The 15,134-nt window shown below is 39.6% G+C and overlaps 1 protein-coding gene across 2 annotated transcripts in view; it reads left to right on the top strand.

The window, feature by feature from the left end:
• The window catches only part of grin2bb (glutamate receptor, ionotropic, N-methyl D-aspartate 2B, genome duplicate b), a 133,901-nt gene that overhangs the window by 91,627 nt on the left and 27,140 nt on the right, over window positions 1-15,134 (top strand). For both annotated transcript variants that reach the window (XM_084715511.1, XM_084715510.1), the window contains exons 6-8: window positions 8,704-8,818; window positions 9,037-9,242; window positions 13,103-13,274. In XM_084715511.1, coding sequence (XP_084571637.1) covers window positions 8,704-8,818; window positions 9,037-9,242; window positions 13,103-13,274 — 493 coding nt within the window. The remainder of the gene's footprint in view (window positions 1-8,703; window positions 8,819-9,036; window positions 9,243-13,102; window positions 13,275-15,134) is intronic.

Genomic DNA, 15,134 nt, shown 5'->3' with positions numbered 1-15,134 from the left:
TGTTCTGCAGCAATGTTGTGCTGTCGCTGAGATGTCTCTTTGAATTTTGTTTTCATTTTAAGATACTTGGAGTCAACAACTTCTTTCTTATGTAGTAATACAAGGCTCATACAGTCAATAATTGGTTGGGTTTTAGACAAACAAATGTGACAGGGTCTGTGCTTTTGAATCAAGATTTTTCTAGAGGTGATGTTTGGTGTGCGAAGCCAAGATAAACAGTCCTATATCATAGAAAATAAGGTCCACAAATAAAATAATAAGAAGAAGCTGTTCAGATGCAAAAAGACTGCAAGTAAGACTTATTACATGTGCAAAATGTGACTGAATATGGCAAGAAAGTAAATATTTTTGGGGTCATGGAGCCATTGTGAGCGCAACATGTAATTCCAGCGACTTAAGTAGGCTAACAGCAGTGGCCAATCAGGAGAAAGGTAGTTGTTGGAGTTTCCCCGTTGTGTTGAAGTATGTTTTGGCAAGTTGCCACAAGTAAGATGAGATCATCAGAGAAATTATTAGAAAGCTTTCTCACCATGTGTTGAATTACCTCATTTTCTTGATGAATATAATTTTTTGTAATGACGGCTCCTGAGCTGCTTTTAAGGACACTTTCTTTTTTCTGACACACACAACCAGAAAAAAAAAGTACATCTGAGTATGTGAGGTTTGCAGACTGTAGAAGGTCAGCGTCCTCGCCTGTTCAGCCCTTCACATTTGAAATGAGAGCGGTCTCTCAGTGATACAGTGATTCGTCTCTCCCGACTCCGCAGGTAGACCGTCTGATGTCTCCAACTCAGCAGGGGTCCTCATGGACTCAGATCACATACAGCTCCTGTGGACTCACTTATTAAAGGCTGCAGCTCAAAGAGATTTACAGCCTTACATCTTTTCTGATGTTCCGTCCACTTCACGCTCTGTGTGTATTTATGCTGTCAGAGCTGTGCCACCAGCAACAAATGAGTCAATAAATAAACAATGGATTTATTTTTTCTGTTTAGAATTTGTTATGTAGCCCCATGAATTGTACATGTTTTTCAAAATTCCATTTCAGTCCCACAATGAGTGGAAATTCAAGTAAAAAGCCTCAAATTCAACTGGCAGAATGAAATCTGTTCTCCCAGTTGAATGCCAGATTTTATTTTGTTGGCTACTTGAAGGGAATGGCAGTTTTTCCCTGGAATGGCCATAGAGAGAAAAAAAATCTGTATTATGCTAGAGCTGCAGCGATTAATCTGTGAATCGATTATTAATCAATCATGGTCAATTATTTTTATAATCGATCAATCGGTTTGAGTAATTCTCTTATTTCCAATTCTTAAATGTGAATATTTTCTGGTGTCTTTACTTTGCTCTGACAGCAAACTGAATATCTTTGAGTTGTGGTCAAAACAAGACGTTTGAGGACGTCACCTTGGACTTAGAGAAACACTGATCAGTATTGGGCCAGACAACTAACTGATTATCAACAGATTGATTGATAATGAACATAATCGTCACAGAAATTACTTGTAATATAGCTCAAAACATATGGTGCACACAGATGTACATTTTGGCCTGTTTTTCTACTGACACAATTGTGACAGTATTAAATAATCGATTAATTGAGAAAATGATCTACAGATTAATTGACAATGGAAATAATAGTTAGTTCCAGCCCTAATTAAGGCCACATTTTACTAGATTAGGTGCTTGAAATATTGAAATATCATTGTGTGCTCATGTTTTGATAACTTTGTGTGTCTGATTTAAATGTATACATAGAGAGCCAGCACAACAGACCAGCCTTGTTTGTCAGAGTGCTGAGTAATAGGAAAAGGACATTTTGAAGGACCATGAGTTAACAGTTTTAGTCAAACATAGAGGCTCTTGGGGTCCCTCTTCCTCCAGAGCTGCTCTTTGCTGCTGGTGTGCCTCTGAGCCTCTGAGCAAGGCAGAGCAGAGCTTCCAGCTGCCCCTCCATACACACTAAGCTTGGACAACAAACATATTTTGCTCATACTGCCTTCCCGCATTTCCCCTGATTCTAGTTTTTATTCAGTTCTGGGGTTTGCCTTTTTTTAATTTGTTTTTATGTGGTTCATATAAGACTTTTATTCATTTATTGCTATGCCTTTTTATGTGTTTTTGTGTCTTGTTTTATGTGTTCTTTTCTGGCTATGTGAAGCACTTTGTTTCAATAAGTGCTATACAGATAAAGATTACAAAAATACAAAGATATAGATGCAGTTCTAAAAACAATAGACCTAGCTAGGACGTTTTGGTGGCGGCAGGGTGAGGTTTGTTTTGACAGCAAACTGGAAAGAAAAGACTCACCAGGTAAGACTGCAAGGTCCACCAAAGGGCCAGCGGTGCAACCAGCTGGTCCAGATCAAGAGCTGGAGGGCCGGCCCATCGGCAGTCTGTTGTAATGTCTGTCACTAATGTACACTTATCTTGTGTGCATGAATGAACCAAACTGTGGCAATGAATTTTATCATGTGCGCACACAATAGCATTTCAGCAGCTCAGTGTAGGTAAACATGACCTCAATATCTGTACCTTTTCTCTCTGGACACTCCAAGGTTGTGAATAAAAGAAAAAAAAAGTTTTTGAAAGGAAACAAAATATATATGATGGTATGGAAGTGCAATTTTGATGAACTCTCATGCTATGAACTTGTTGTAGCTGAAGTTAACAATTTTTATTTTTTATTTATTTATTTATTTTGTTTTTGTGTTGTACTGGAAAGTGTCCTTGGTCTTGTCTCGTCTAAGGCAACCATCTATGAAACACTGTGTACCTGCTTTAAATTGAAATGAATTAATTGTATCATGCTCACACATAGGCCAGCAATAGCTTTTCACCAGTCTCATTTGTTATGGAGTGAACCTTGAGTGATGCAGCACTTACACCGTATGTGCTCTTCTTTACCATAATTCACCATATTGTTCTAGAGTTATATTTAATACACAGTCACTGCTTCCTTCCTGCAGCACTTGAAATGTGTAGTACACATTTCATCAGGAGTCATCAACTGGTAACTCTTCAGAGGCAGGTCTCTTGCAGTCATCCCAGATTATGAGTCATCCACCCAAACCTGATACAGTATGTACGTGTGTGTGTGTGTGTGTGTGTGTGTGTATGTGTGTGCGCACCACACTTCCTCACACACACATGCACAGAAGGGATATATATTTTTGCATCCCTGCATTGCAGCGACAGAGAATTCACAACCCTGTATAGCTTTAGTAAGAGATAAAAGAAAGTCCTATCAAATGCCTCTGAAATACGTTTGAAGAGATTTTAGAGGGAAAAAAGAGGGATTGTGTCCATGCCATTGATGATTCAGTGTCTCTGTAACTAAAAAATAAATTCCCCTCACAGCCAGTGATTAGTTGGGGAACAGTTGGTGAGCGAGGCGCACACAAGTGCTGCATATGGCTGTGATGAAGCCGCATGAGGTTCTGTTAGTAGCTCAGTACGTTTTTTTTTTGTTTTTTTTTCCCTTTTTTTTCTTCTTCTTCTTCCAGCAGAGTCAGGGGGGAATTTTGACATGAGAAGGGATCAAACGGCACATAAAAGCTACATCAATAGTACAGGGATACAAAATGATAAACAGAGCAACCTCCTCTGCCGTAAATTCACAGCGTGCATCAGTCTTTGTAAAGGCACAGGTTAATGTCCGGGCAGATGAGTCCTATTGATGTGTGATTCGATGCGGTGCTCTGAGGTGAGATGGAGTGATTGATCTGAAAGTGAAAGACAGCATGAGGGGAAGTGGGTAAACACTCCGGTTTAGACAGAAAAATACTCTTTTTCTCCTTCTCTCTCTGTCAACCAACCTCTCTCGAGTCAGATTACTGTTCCCATGGCAACGCAGCTGATTGCATGAAAATTGCTGTGGTTGTGGGTGCCATGGCAACACATTACATTACATTATGCTGGTGTTAAGAGCCTCCCTGTGTTCGTATGTTGCGGTGTTGCATATACTTACGCATCAACTACCATCAGACACGGAAAGGCCACTACTGCTCATCTAGGTTACCATGGCGTCAGGACGGCAACAAGTTGGACCTCCTGAGCCTCCACCCACACCGCCTTGATCTTTTTGGTTCCCTATTCAAACTGAGATTATGTTTAGAAGGCTAATCCCATGTTACACGCGCATTACAGCACTTTGAGTGTGCTAGCCAGCCAGTACGCAGCAATAGGCATTTCATGGAGGCTTGAATCATATTATTGACTTGCTCAAAGCATGTATCCTACTTAGGTGTGTGTGTGTGTGTGTGTGTGTGTGTGTGTGTGTGTGTGTGTGTGTGTGTGTGTGTGTGTGTGTGTGTGTGAGAGAGAGAAAGAGTGAGTGCATGTGAGGTGGGATATAAATATAGTCGAAGACATTACAGATAGAGGTACTGAATGTTCTAGTAGGAGGTACTTGCGATAAAATCTTGGGTAAGTTTCAGGCCAATTGCTCATCTGTTGTCTGCGGGGTTTTTTTTATTCACCCATGAATAGATTTATTGTCTTTTTCTCACACCGTTGTTGACTCGGTTGGAGATGATGGTGGGTAAAATGTGCACAGCACCTCCTCTTAGAAAATTACACACACACACACACACACACACACGTCCCCTCACTCCTTGCACTCAGACAAGATATTTATTTCTCCGGTGGATTGTTTCAGAGGCAGAGCGTCTCCATGGTGATGGCAGCCCACAGATCAGGACACAAGGAAGAGTGAGGGAAGGAGGCGGCGGGAGGAGAGAGATGGAGAGGGAGGAGGAGAATCCAGCTTATCTGCCGCTGCTGAACACTTGTTGACACACATATATGCTGATGTGTATTCACACAGGCGGTTAATACACTCTCCACTCCGTCCTTTCTCCTCCACCTTTCACTGCTGGTGTTCTGTTGCTCTCTCACTCGCTCTCACCGCCTCCCTGTTCTCTTTCTTCATGTTTCTCAGTCTCATCAGATGCCACGTGTTTTATCAGGGTTGAAACCAGGTCCCCTTTTACACGGTTTGTGCTGTCTAAGCTACGTTTTCAACACGGAGTCATTTAAGGTGGAGAACAGCAGCATTAGAAGCAGTGTCCTGGCTTTTACTAACGATGTCATCATTTTTCTGTTTTCATTGTCATACTTCATACATACCAGGAGGTGTAGGATATAGTGGCATCCAGGGTTGCAAACACCTCATCTCACCCCCCATCCAAACATTCAGAAGAATGTATGGTGGCCACAAAATTTTCACATAAAGTGAAAGGCATTATCTAGAACCAGCATTTGGTTTGTTTGTTCTGCAGAGACATGGAACCCAGACACATGGAAAAACACATACAATATATAAATTGCAAAAAGAGTAATCAAAGATCAGCAAAGCAAATGTGTTTAAAATCATGCTGTAAAACCCGTGGGTGTCAGATATTATACATAGCCATCTCCAGACATTATTTTCTGAGCACATCTTACTAAGGAACATTAGGCTACTCGTATTTCATTGCCAAGTACTTGAACTGAATATTTGACAGCACTGAGTCATTACAAATACCAGCCGTGTGCACTTTCTGATTGAAATGTTTTGGCTCAATATTTTAATGTTCAAGACATTTGAGAATATTTTTAAAATCCTTGATTTTATGTGTGCGCTTTCTCCCACCACCCCTCCCACTGATTTAAACTGTGAGCATGTTAGCCTTATGATATCTGAGAAGTTATCAGCCTCTTATACTGTGATAGCACTTCTGTACTACTGCTCCTGTTATGTTGTGTAATAGCCTTTAAAGTTGCTTTAATCAATATTTAATTTCTTTATTTATTTGTTTATTTGGCAGTGACAATGGGTGCGCTGCTATTTAGCTGTTCCAGAATTAGCTATAAGCTAATTTACATGTGTGGTCCCTGGGCAGGAAAATAGCATCTCTGTCAAGAAACTTCACACTGTTATCAAAAAATTCAATTACAAGACAGTACATATTCACTATACAACAGTAACATCAGCAACAACAACATCAAGACAAGTCAAGTGTTTGCATCAATGCATCATGGGTACATGATTGGGTTGATTTTAGACATTAATTTTTTCATCTGGAACTTAAAATCTGCAACACTCTTTTATTTATCTTGGTGCTGATCTCTAAACGTTTGTTGCTCTATCAAAGAGCAGTGATCTATCAAACTCAGTAGATCTGTGCCGTATCGCACAGTCACCTCTGTTGGTTGTCCTAGTTGATATGAACTCATTTAACGGGGGAGCAGCTGGATCATTTAGCACTTTGTACACTAAACTAGCATCAGCGAGCTACACAGAGCTGTCGAAGGTCAGGAGATTACACCTCCGAATGATGTTACAATGATGACAACTTGATGGCTTTTCATCCAGTGCCTCAAGTGTTTGTTTAAAGAGTGTTAGCAGTGGCGCAAGTGTTGTTTTTCCAGCTTGTGACCAGCTTGTCATGTAGTATGAGATGTGTGAAAAATTCATTGAGTGCATTTGCTGCTTCTAAGAGGAGCTGGATTCGGATTAATCATGTGTGATGTGAAAGGTGCTGCTATGATGAACCCACAGAGAAATTTCACACAACTCTGCAGTTCCTCTCAGCTCTACAGAGCGTTTTAGCCTTTCAGATTATTGTTTAGCTTCTACTGCCCTGCAGAGTTTCAGTTTGATTTGCATATCTCAGAAAAAAAACTTGTTTCTAGCAGAAGCTTTTGGCAGAAAAGCTCTTAAGACCTACTACTTGCTCGACACCAATCAGCAGAGAGACACCGTTAGCAACTAGCTGAGAGGTGTACTACAAAGCGAGATGAATGTGTTAGTGAGGTATGTGGAGTCTAAAGTTTTCAGTGTCACAAAGATTGGCTCTCTTTTAATCTGGCTAGATCACCATGGTAATTTATGCTGAACCCATGACCTGGTCTGGTCAGAATTTCAGATTAAATCGGCTATAAAAATCACCGCTTTTTAACCAGTTCTTTTCCTGATGATGTTCTTTATGAGCTTAGAGTCTACTAAGTCATTTCTTTCCCTTTGCATCAGTTCATATTAACACTTTAAATTTTACACTGCATGTCACCCACATGCCAAAAGAAAGATGAAGCAGCTACAGAGTCTTTGAATGATGTTTTTAAGTTTTACACTGCTGATATTACAGCTCAGAACACCAATTAGAAAACTGATTAGTCAATCCTGTTTATCATGCATAATATTGTCAGTAACATTCATTTTACTTTAATCTGGCCATAACCAAAAGTTCATTAAAAAGTTCATGTTGTTTCAGTAGAAATAAATAGCAGCATTAAAAGTGGTCATATTTTCTGACTTCTCTTGCCTTATTTGCAGCAATAGTGTTACTTTTTCTGTAATATATGTTTTATATTCTCCATAGCACTCCATTATATCAACATGTTAATGTTGACTGTAGTGGATGGCTCAAGACTGCACCACTTTCTGCAGAAGAAGAGTTAAATGATGCACCAAATGTCCCTTTCCATGTAACAAGCCCAGAGCCTGAAGAAGAAATCCTGGGTTAACAAATAAAGTTGATAACCACCTGTTGTCTCTGACTGGGGTTTTAGGTTTTTGGTCAAGCCAGCTCATACAAAGAAACCCTGAATATGTGGAGCTTTCTTCATAGTGCTGCCCTCTGATGAACATAGTGGAGCATTTAGCTGCTACAGAGGTAGATATTTCCCTCAGGAGTTGGTGGAGATCAGAAACAGAGCTAAAAGAGCGCCAGTATTGGACTTACATTCATCAAGTGGATATGGATGTGTGAAAAAACACCTGTTTGCTGACACATATTTACAACATGTTGGGTAATAATATGTTTACAGCTTTTTGTTCTGCCCCCAAGGCCAGAAACACTGTTACTGTGCTGAACATCCACAGAATGTTCAGTTTATTTTGTGATTGAAAAATTGATCAATTTCACCACAATCATGAAAGGTAACGTCTTTTTTCAACCTTGACCCCATTTCCCCATGTTTCTGTGTCCAAGTGACAAATGGGGACAACAAATTTTGAAATTGGTCCATTACTGGTTCTTTCCACTGTTCCAACAATCACCAACTCTGGTTTGTTTGGTTGAAATAAACCCTTTATTCACTGAGGTAGATGTTTTCTCCCCACTGTTCCGCTGATGTGCGATCTCCTCCTCGCACATCTCCCCTAGTTTTTTTTTTTTTTTCCCGGACATCTAGTGTGGCAGACAAAGGGTTTATTTTTGTTTCTGCTGAGTTTGAATGAAGTGTGTTTTACAATGATTGGATTACTGTTTCTTTAAATACAATACAATCTGGTGGCTTTGGTGAGAACGATCAATTTGCTGTTTCTGAATAACAAAAACAATCTTACTTGTTTAAAAAAAAAAAAGGTCTGTCTCTGTGGGGACCCTTTCCTTAAAGTTGTCGCACACTTAGAATAATAATCTGAGCTTGTCTGTGGCAAAAACAAGCACTGTTAGCAGATTTACTGACGTTTGCATTTGCCCATAAGGATTACATTACATTACATTGCAGGCTTTGTCGTGGTTGATGGCTGCAGCACTGTCTCTCAATATTGGATCAATTTCACACATGGAAAACTGGGGTCCAGGTTGAAAAATAAGTTTGTCGAAGGGGCTTTTAATGATGCAATATTTCCATTATGAATTTGTAAACCAGAGTTATGGGTAAGACATTATGTCGAAAGATATTTATCTTTCTAACTCAAATTTTTGTTCTCAGGTACCTCATGAATGTGACATTTGAAGGCCGAAATCTGTCGTTCAGTGAAGAGGGTCACCAGATGTTCCCCAAACTGGTCATCATTCTTCTCGACAAGGACAGGCAATGGGACAGGGTGAATTTCTCTCCTCTCCTCTCCTCTCCTCTCCTCTCCTCTCCTCTCCTCTCCTCTCCTCTCCTCTCCTCTCCTCTCCTCTCCTCTCCTCTCCTCTCCTCTCCTCCCCTCCCCTCCCCTCCCCTCTGTGATCTGTCTGTCACTTTTTCCCAGCCCGTTAAAGTACCTGTCACAGTAACCTGTATATCACACGACCATCCTCCCACTCACTCACACAGGTTGGCAAGTGGGAGAGAGGCTCTTTGACGATGAGGTACCATGTGTGGCCTCGCTTTGAGCTTTACTCGGGAGCAGAGGAGCGGGAGGACCACCTGTCCATTGTGACTCTGGAGGAGGCTCCGTTTGTCATCGTGGAGGACGTGGACCCGCTCAGCGGCACCTGCATGAGGAACACTGTGCCGTGCCGGAAACAGCTCAAACTCACGTGAGATTTTAGAGTTTAATTTTGACATAAGGAAAAAGAATATATTGTATTGGGTTTGTTTAATTTTTTTCCCTAAATACATAACATTTTGTGGCAAAGATGAGGGGCGGACATTTCATTTCAGCTTTGGGGAGGACAAACCAGATTACTATAAAGTCTGCTAGAAATCTTTCTAAGCGCATTGTTTTTCATCTATAATGAGCACAAGCTCTTTCTGAACATAATCGGTATATTATATAAAATTGTGTAGAACAACTTGAAAAACTGTTTGCTGACTCAAATCTGAACTTTCTGTGTCTGAAACATGGCTGACCAAATCATCACCTGTTGCTTTCTTTATAATTCCCGGCTATAACGTCTTCAGAAGAGACATAAGAAATAAAGGAAGGGGCAGTAGACTGCTCATGTACATGAGAGTTGTAATCAAATGTAAACAGATTGACCCGGCATGTGCAAATGACATGGAATGAATTGCCGTATCCATCACCTTCACGTGATTGGTCTGTATAGACCTCCTTCATCTGATATTATGTTTTATGACCACTTTAAAAACCTGCTTAAGGAATTGGATTCAAAGAAAAAATGGATAGTTCTTGGTGATTTTAATTTGAACTGGGCAGATAAAGCGACTAGAAAGAAGCTTAAAGCAATTACAAACCAGTTTGAACTGACTCAATTAATAGAGGGGCCCACTCAAATAACAAATACTTCAAAAACACAAATTGGTCTCATTTTTAGTAATAAGCCTGAGAGAATCACAGGCCTGTCAGATTACAATACATCACAGAACGATACACCGCAACTTTTAAGAACAAACGCACTAAGAGTAACCTACCTGTTGGACTTAATGTGATCACGTAATGTAACGTGATTTTGCTTTGAAAATAGCAATTAAGTCAAGATTAATTAATGACAGATGAGTTTTTAAAAAACTTCGGGAAAGGGAAAGGCCAACTTTTTTATGGATATCATCAAATAAGGAAAAGGTAATAGCAAATTAATATGGAAGAACATAAATAAATTAACAAAGACAAACAGTAAACAAAATCAGGGAAAGGGGCGTGAACTGAAAGTACAGGGAATTTAAACTAATGATCCAAATGAAATAGCCTCCACATTTAACAAATATTTTGCTGACTGTGCAGAATCTAACACACACCTTTGGTGTAAGAATTAAACTAGTATTAACACCAAATGCCACTAAACCGGTTTTTAACATAACCGAAGTTCCCCAAGGAAAAAATCTTAAGTGCTTTAAAGCCCTCTAAGGCAAAAGACTTGTTTGAGTGGGATTCAACATTTTTAAAAGACGATACTCACTCCTTCAGTGCTCCTATTGCACACTTTGTTAATCTCTCAATAAAACAGTTTTTGGTCTTTTAGCAGAGAAATTATTCTCTGTTTGCTGCCCAGGGACTACAGATGAAAATTAGCTTATAGCTAACTCTGGTGTGGCTAAGTAGCTGTGCACTGTCCCCGTTAAATAAATATATAAATAAATAAATAAATAAATATTTTAACTGTAGTTATGTTTACAGTGATATTCAAAGGGGGGGCAACTGTCTGTTTTTCCTAGAAAGGGGGGATTTGACCCCCTGTCACCTACATAATTTCTGCCTTTGTTCTCAGAATCTGATTGGCTTTACTGTGTGAATTCAGGAGAAATATTGTAGAGTCAAGTTCTAAAAATAGAACACTTTAATGATTTTTAGTGCAAGACATTGATTTATACATTAAATTAATTATTTAAAACTTTCCTGGTGTACTGTGTAACTCTCTGCATGATTTCATTCATTTATCCTACCAAACAAATCACCATTACGTACAACATAAAACACAACCAGCTGCGTCAGTGGTTGAGCGTATTAATATATATGCAAACTGTGAATGTCAACAAAGGAAATGAATCGATGCTGTAATGAAACACGCATGTATCGGGGAAGGCTCACAGTCATGAATTATTCCTTGAATTTTCCCTTTGGCGTCTTTGTTTATCATTTTCCCGCCACTGCAGCATGCTGTAGTGATTTTCAGTCTCTTTCTTCACTGGAATATAAAAATATCATCAGGTTTATCCTTTCACGATCTCTCTGTGTCCTGTGATTACCTCCACTTGCTTCGCTGCTGCTAACTAGATCATTGTCTCGGTTTCTGTCATTGTTTTCCTCCCTCCCCCTGCCTCTCCACCCTGACCCTCTTGCGATCCACTTCTCCTCAGTGCGTGATAATGAATTTTCTTCAATGGCCTCCTTTTCTATCACTGGCCTACCTGAAATCTCCTGAGGCTGTCCTACATCTTCTGGCTCACTGGTTTTTTTATTGACTGATCTTTCACCCTGCTCTTTCTCCTATTCCCCTATTCCCCTTTTCTCCTTCGCTCTGCCCGTCTGTCTGTCTCTTCCTTCAAAGACGTCCTCACATGCTGCATTTCAGGGATAGGCAGCTGTATGCCACAGAGAATATAAAGGATTTCTCTCCAGCCAAAAATATTCCACGAGCTAGATACACAGAGCTGTGTAGTTCTGTGCACAACAAGAGAAATATGTGGACACAGTCTTAGTGACAGATAAATTACATTTGTTAGCATTTTTCCATAATATGCACTGCATTTTTTAAACAAGTTATGTATTTAGATTTTTCATATTCATGAGACAGGACATTAATATAAATCATCTAAAAGTACACATATGTACGCAAAGATAAGGAATACTCTAACCGACTAATACAAAACCAACAACATTCAAAACAGAGGCGTCACAAAACAAACAAACAAAAAAAATCCATGTGCATCATAATGTATTTCAGCATAGATAGGACAGACCACCTGTCTTTGACTTGATTTCCTAGTCTAATGGATAAATGAAAACGTGGTCCACTGAGACTCACACAAACAGCTTATTCGACTATTAGGGGGCGGGCCTACTATTTACCAGCTTAATGTTCTGACACAATGCATCATCATCATCAACACATGCATTTTATACCAGTAATCTGAAGGTTTTCATTATTAATTAATCTTCATCAATCATATGGATAAAAAAAAACTGGGCAAAAGTTCCATAACAGCCTTTAAGCGTAATGTAACTCTGGTGGTCTGATAGAAACCTGCATGCGGTCATCACAGTGCACTTTGTTGTTTTTACTTTTGTTTAATTTCATCCCTGCTGCTGCTGTCCTTTGCCTTTTCTCTTTTTAATCTCCGAGTTTTGTACATGAACCCAGGTTTTTAACTACAGGGGAGCCAGAGAGAGCTTGAGTCCTGTTAATAACACATGAGCTCCCCTGAAAACATGATTTTTGATATTTTGGGGGTTTTAAAATATTGACAGGAGGCTATTTTTGCCACACATTTCTGTTTTTCTTTATCTTCATTATCATGGATCATGTTTAAAATTAGGCTATTATTGATGTGTGATTCATACATGAAGTGATTCATCATGAATTCACTAAAGACACTGGCATGCATGCTAATCTTACCATCACCATGAAGCATGGCATCATAAAACTTCACTCAAAGATCAAAAAGAAGCAAACTTTTTCAATCTAACTCAGGCTGCATGCTGAATTGCCATCATTCACTTCACTGTTTGTAGCATACAGATAAAATCTATAATATCAGATATCATACTATGATGTTTTCTTCTGATATCCATGTCGAGGTTTGATACAGTCATTAACTGATCATTATACTGTACAGTATATTTGTTAAAAAAAAAAAAGAGTGAGTGCCCCCAAAAACCTTGGTAATGTTCTCACACTGCCTGCAACCATCAGTAAACACCGATCTCAGGTTGCTGAAACACCGTTTCCTGTTCTTCTGTCATCACTTCCTCCCTCTTCTTCTCCGTGCCACTTACCAGCAATCAGACAGGTGATTCAGGGATTTACATCAAGCGCTGCTGCAAAGGTTTCTGTATTGACATCCTGAAGAAGATCGCCAAGACGGTCAAGTTCACTTACGACCTTTACCTGGTCACCAATGGCAAACACGGCAAGAAGGTGAATGGGACCTGGAACGGCATGGTTGGAGAGGTGAGCACATTTCTCTTTATTTTTCACATGCTTCCTACTATTTTTATTTCATATGTTCTTGATAAATCACTGTGGTGATCATTGTGGTGGACAGAGGTAGAGCTATAAGCCTGGTCCAACTCGCATCGACTGTTAACAGCTCTTAAATACAGTTGTACCCAGAACGACAGGTTTGGTCGATTTCATACAGACCTGCTGGCTGATCAGCTGATTGTGGATTTCACAGCTGGCAGAACACTGCAGCAGAGTGCTGGAGACCTCACCATACAGACATTATTGAACCAGCAGAGTGACTAAATACAACAGTGTACCTAAATATAGACAATATTCAGTGTGTTCCATCAGAACCAGTATAGTACGCTAATATATTCAGTGTTACTGCAGGTCTGTTTATTAACCATCATTGTGGGTGGCATTCAGTATCCCTACCGCCATTTCACTTGTTTCTTAAAAGCCTAATGCATTCAACAGCACGCCTTCCTGAAGACATGCAACACAATTTATAATGACACGGAGAAAATGAAAGTGATTTCCAAAAAATAAAACATCTGCTTCAAGCTGCAGGGATCAAATTTAACATCTGTTATTGTGTAGAGGGAGGAAAGTTGCAAGCATAGCTGAGAATCTGGTTACCAAGCTTCTCTTTCTCTCATTGTATTTGTTTATTGTAGCCTGATGCAAGTCATTTTAAAGACAAACTATGCAGGATTTTCCCAAAAAACAATGACCAGACTACAAAAATAATCCGTCTCAGTCATCACCCACGACCCGCCAGAAGTGTGTAGCAGCACCTGCATCTGCAGAGATGCCACCTTCTGACCGTACCATCTTGTTTTCTCATCATTTTGCTGTGCTTGGGACGTTTTGCCAACCCGGTGCATCTGTGTTTGACGTCGTGGGAGTGTCAAGTCTGTGTGTTGCGTGTACAAACAGCAACTGACAAATCCTAGTTATTCTACTTTCTAAAATTTGAATTCCTGGAAGAAACTCCACCGATTTGAAAATTCTTCCTTCACGGCTGTCAGTGTTGGGTAGTCTTACTTTACACATTACACATTACTGCATTAAAAAGTTACTGGAAAAAGTAACTCATTAGAGCACTTGTGTGTTACAAAAAATGAAAAACCCCTTACCGTAGTGGTTCCCTTTTTCTGGCATGCTGCCCTTCAGAAGCTGAAAAAAGTTCAGGCCCTGCACCACACAGTTGTAATCAATTATTATCAATTATCAGGGAAGCAACTGATTAAAAAAGGATTCAAGTTGAATTTTTTGTGAAGTAAAGGTCAGTGTGACGGCATCAGCAACTCCTCTTTGTTTATTTGCCCTACATAAATCATACTGGTTTAACTTAATTTCACTCTATATTTCTCCTGTGGTCATCTGCCTGCTGGCTGAAAAATATAAAAACTATAATTTAATCCATTTTAATTTTATCTGTTTTCATTTATCTGTATGTTTACTTATTCAAAATATATTTGCTGTTTTTTTTTTAACTATCTGCTCCTTTCTCTACATCACTATTGCTGCTTAAGCAGTTAGTAATTAACTTTTCTTTACTATATGAATGCAATGCACAGACTAAATTGCTTTTCAAAATTTAAAAATGTATTTGAAAAGCAAGTAACTATGAAATCTAATACTAATGCTAACAGTACTGCAAGCAGGCAGAGTGTTTTGCGGCCCGTAGGATTTTATCTTTATGATGGGGCTAATTATATTGTCTGAATGTCTCTTTCTCTCTATTAGTTTCTCGCTGTCTCAGTCAGCCATTGAGCGCTTGTTCCCCGACAACCTGGCCCGAGGGGGAGCTCTGATCAGCTCCATAAAAACCTCAGGAGGAGGACAATGAAGCTCCTAATC

The sequence above is a fragment of the Lutjanus erythropterus genome, chromosome 3 (assembly GCF_056507025.1).
Source record: "Lutjanus erythropterus isolate fLutEry1 chromosome 3, fLutEry1.hap2, whole genome shotgun sequence".
Taxonomy (NCBI): Eukaryota; Metazoa; Chordata; class Actinopteri; order Lutjaniformes; family Lutjanidae; genus Lutjanus; species Lutjanus erythropterus.
This window is presented reverse-complemented; position numbering and strand designations above follow the sequence as displayed.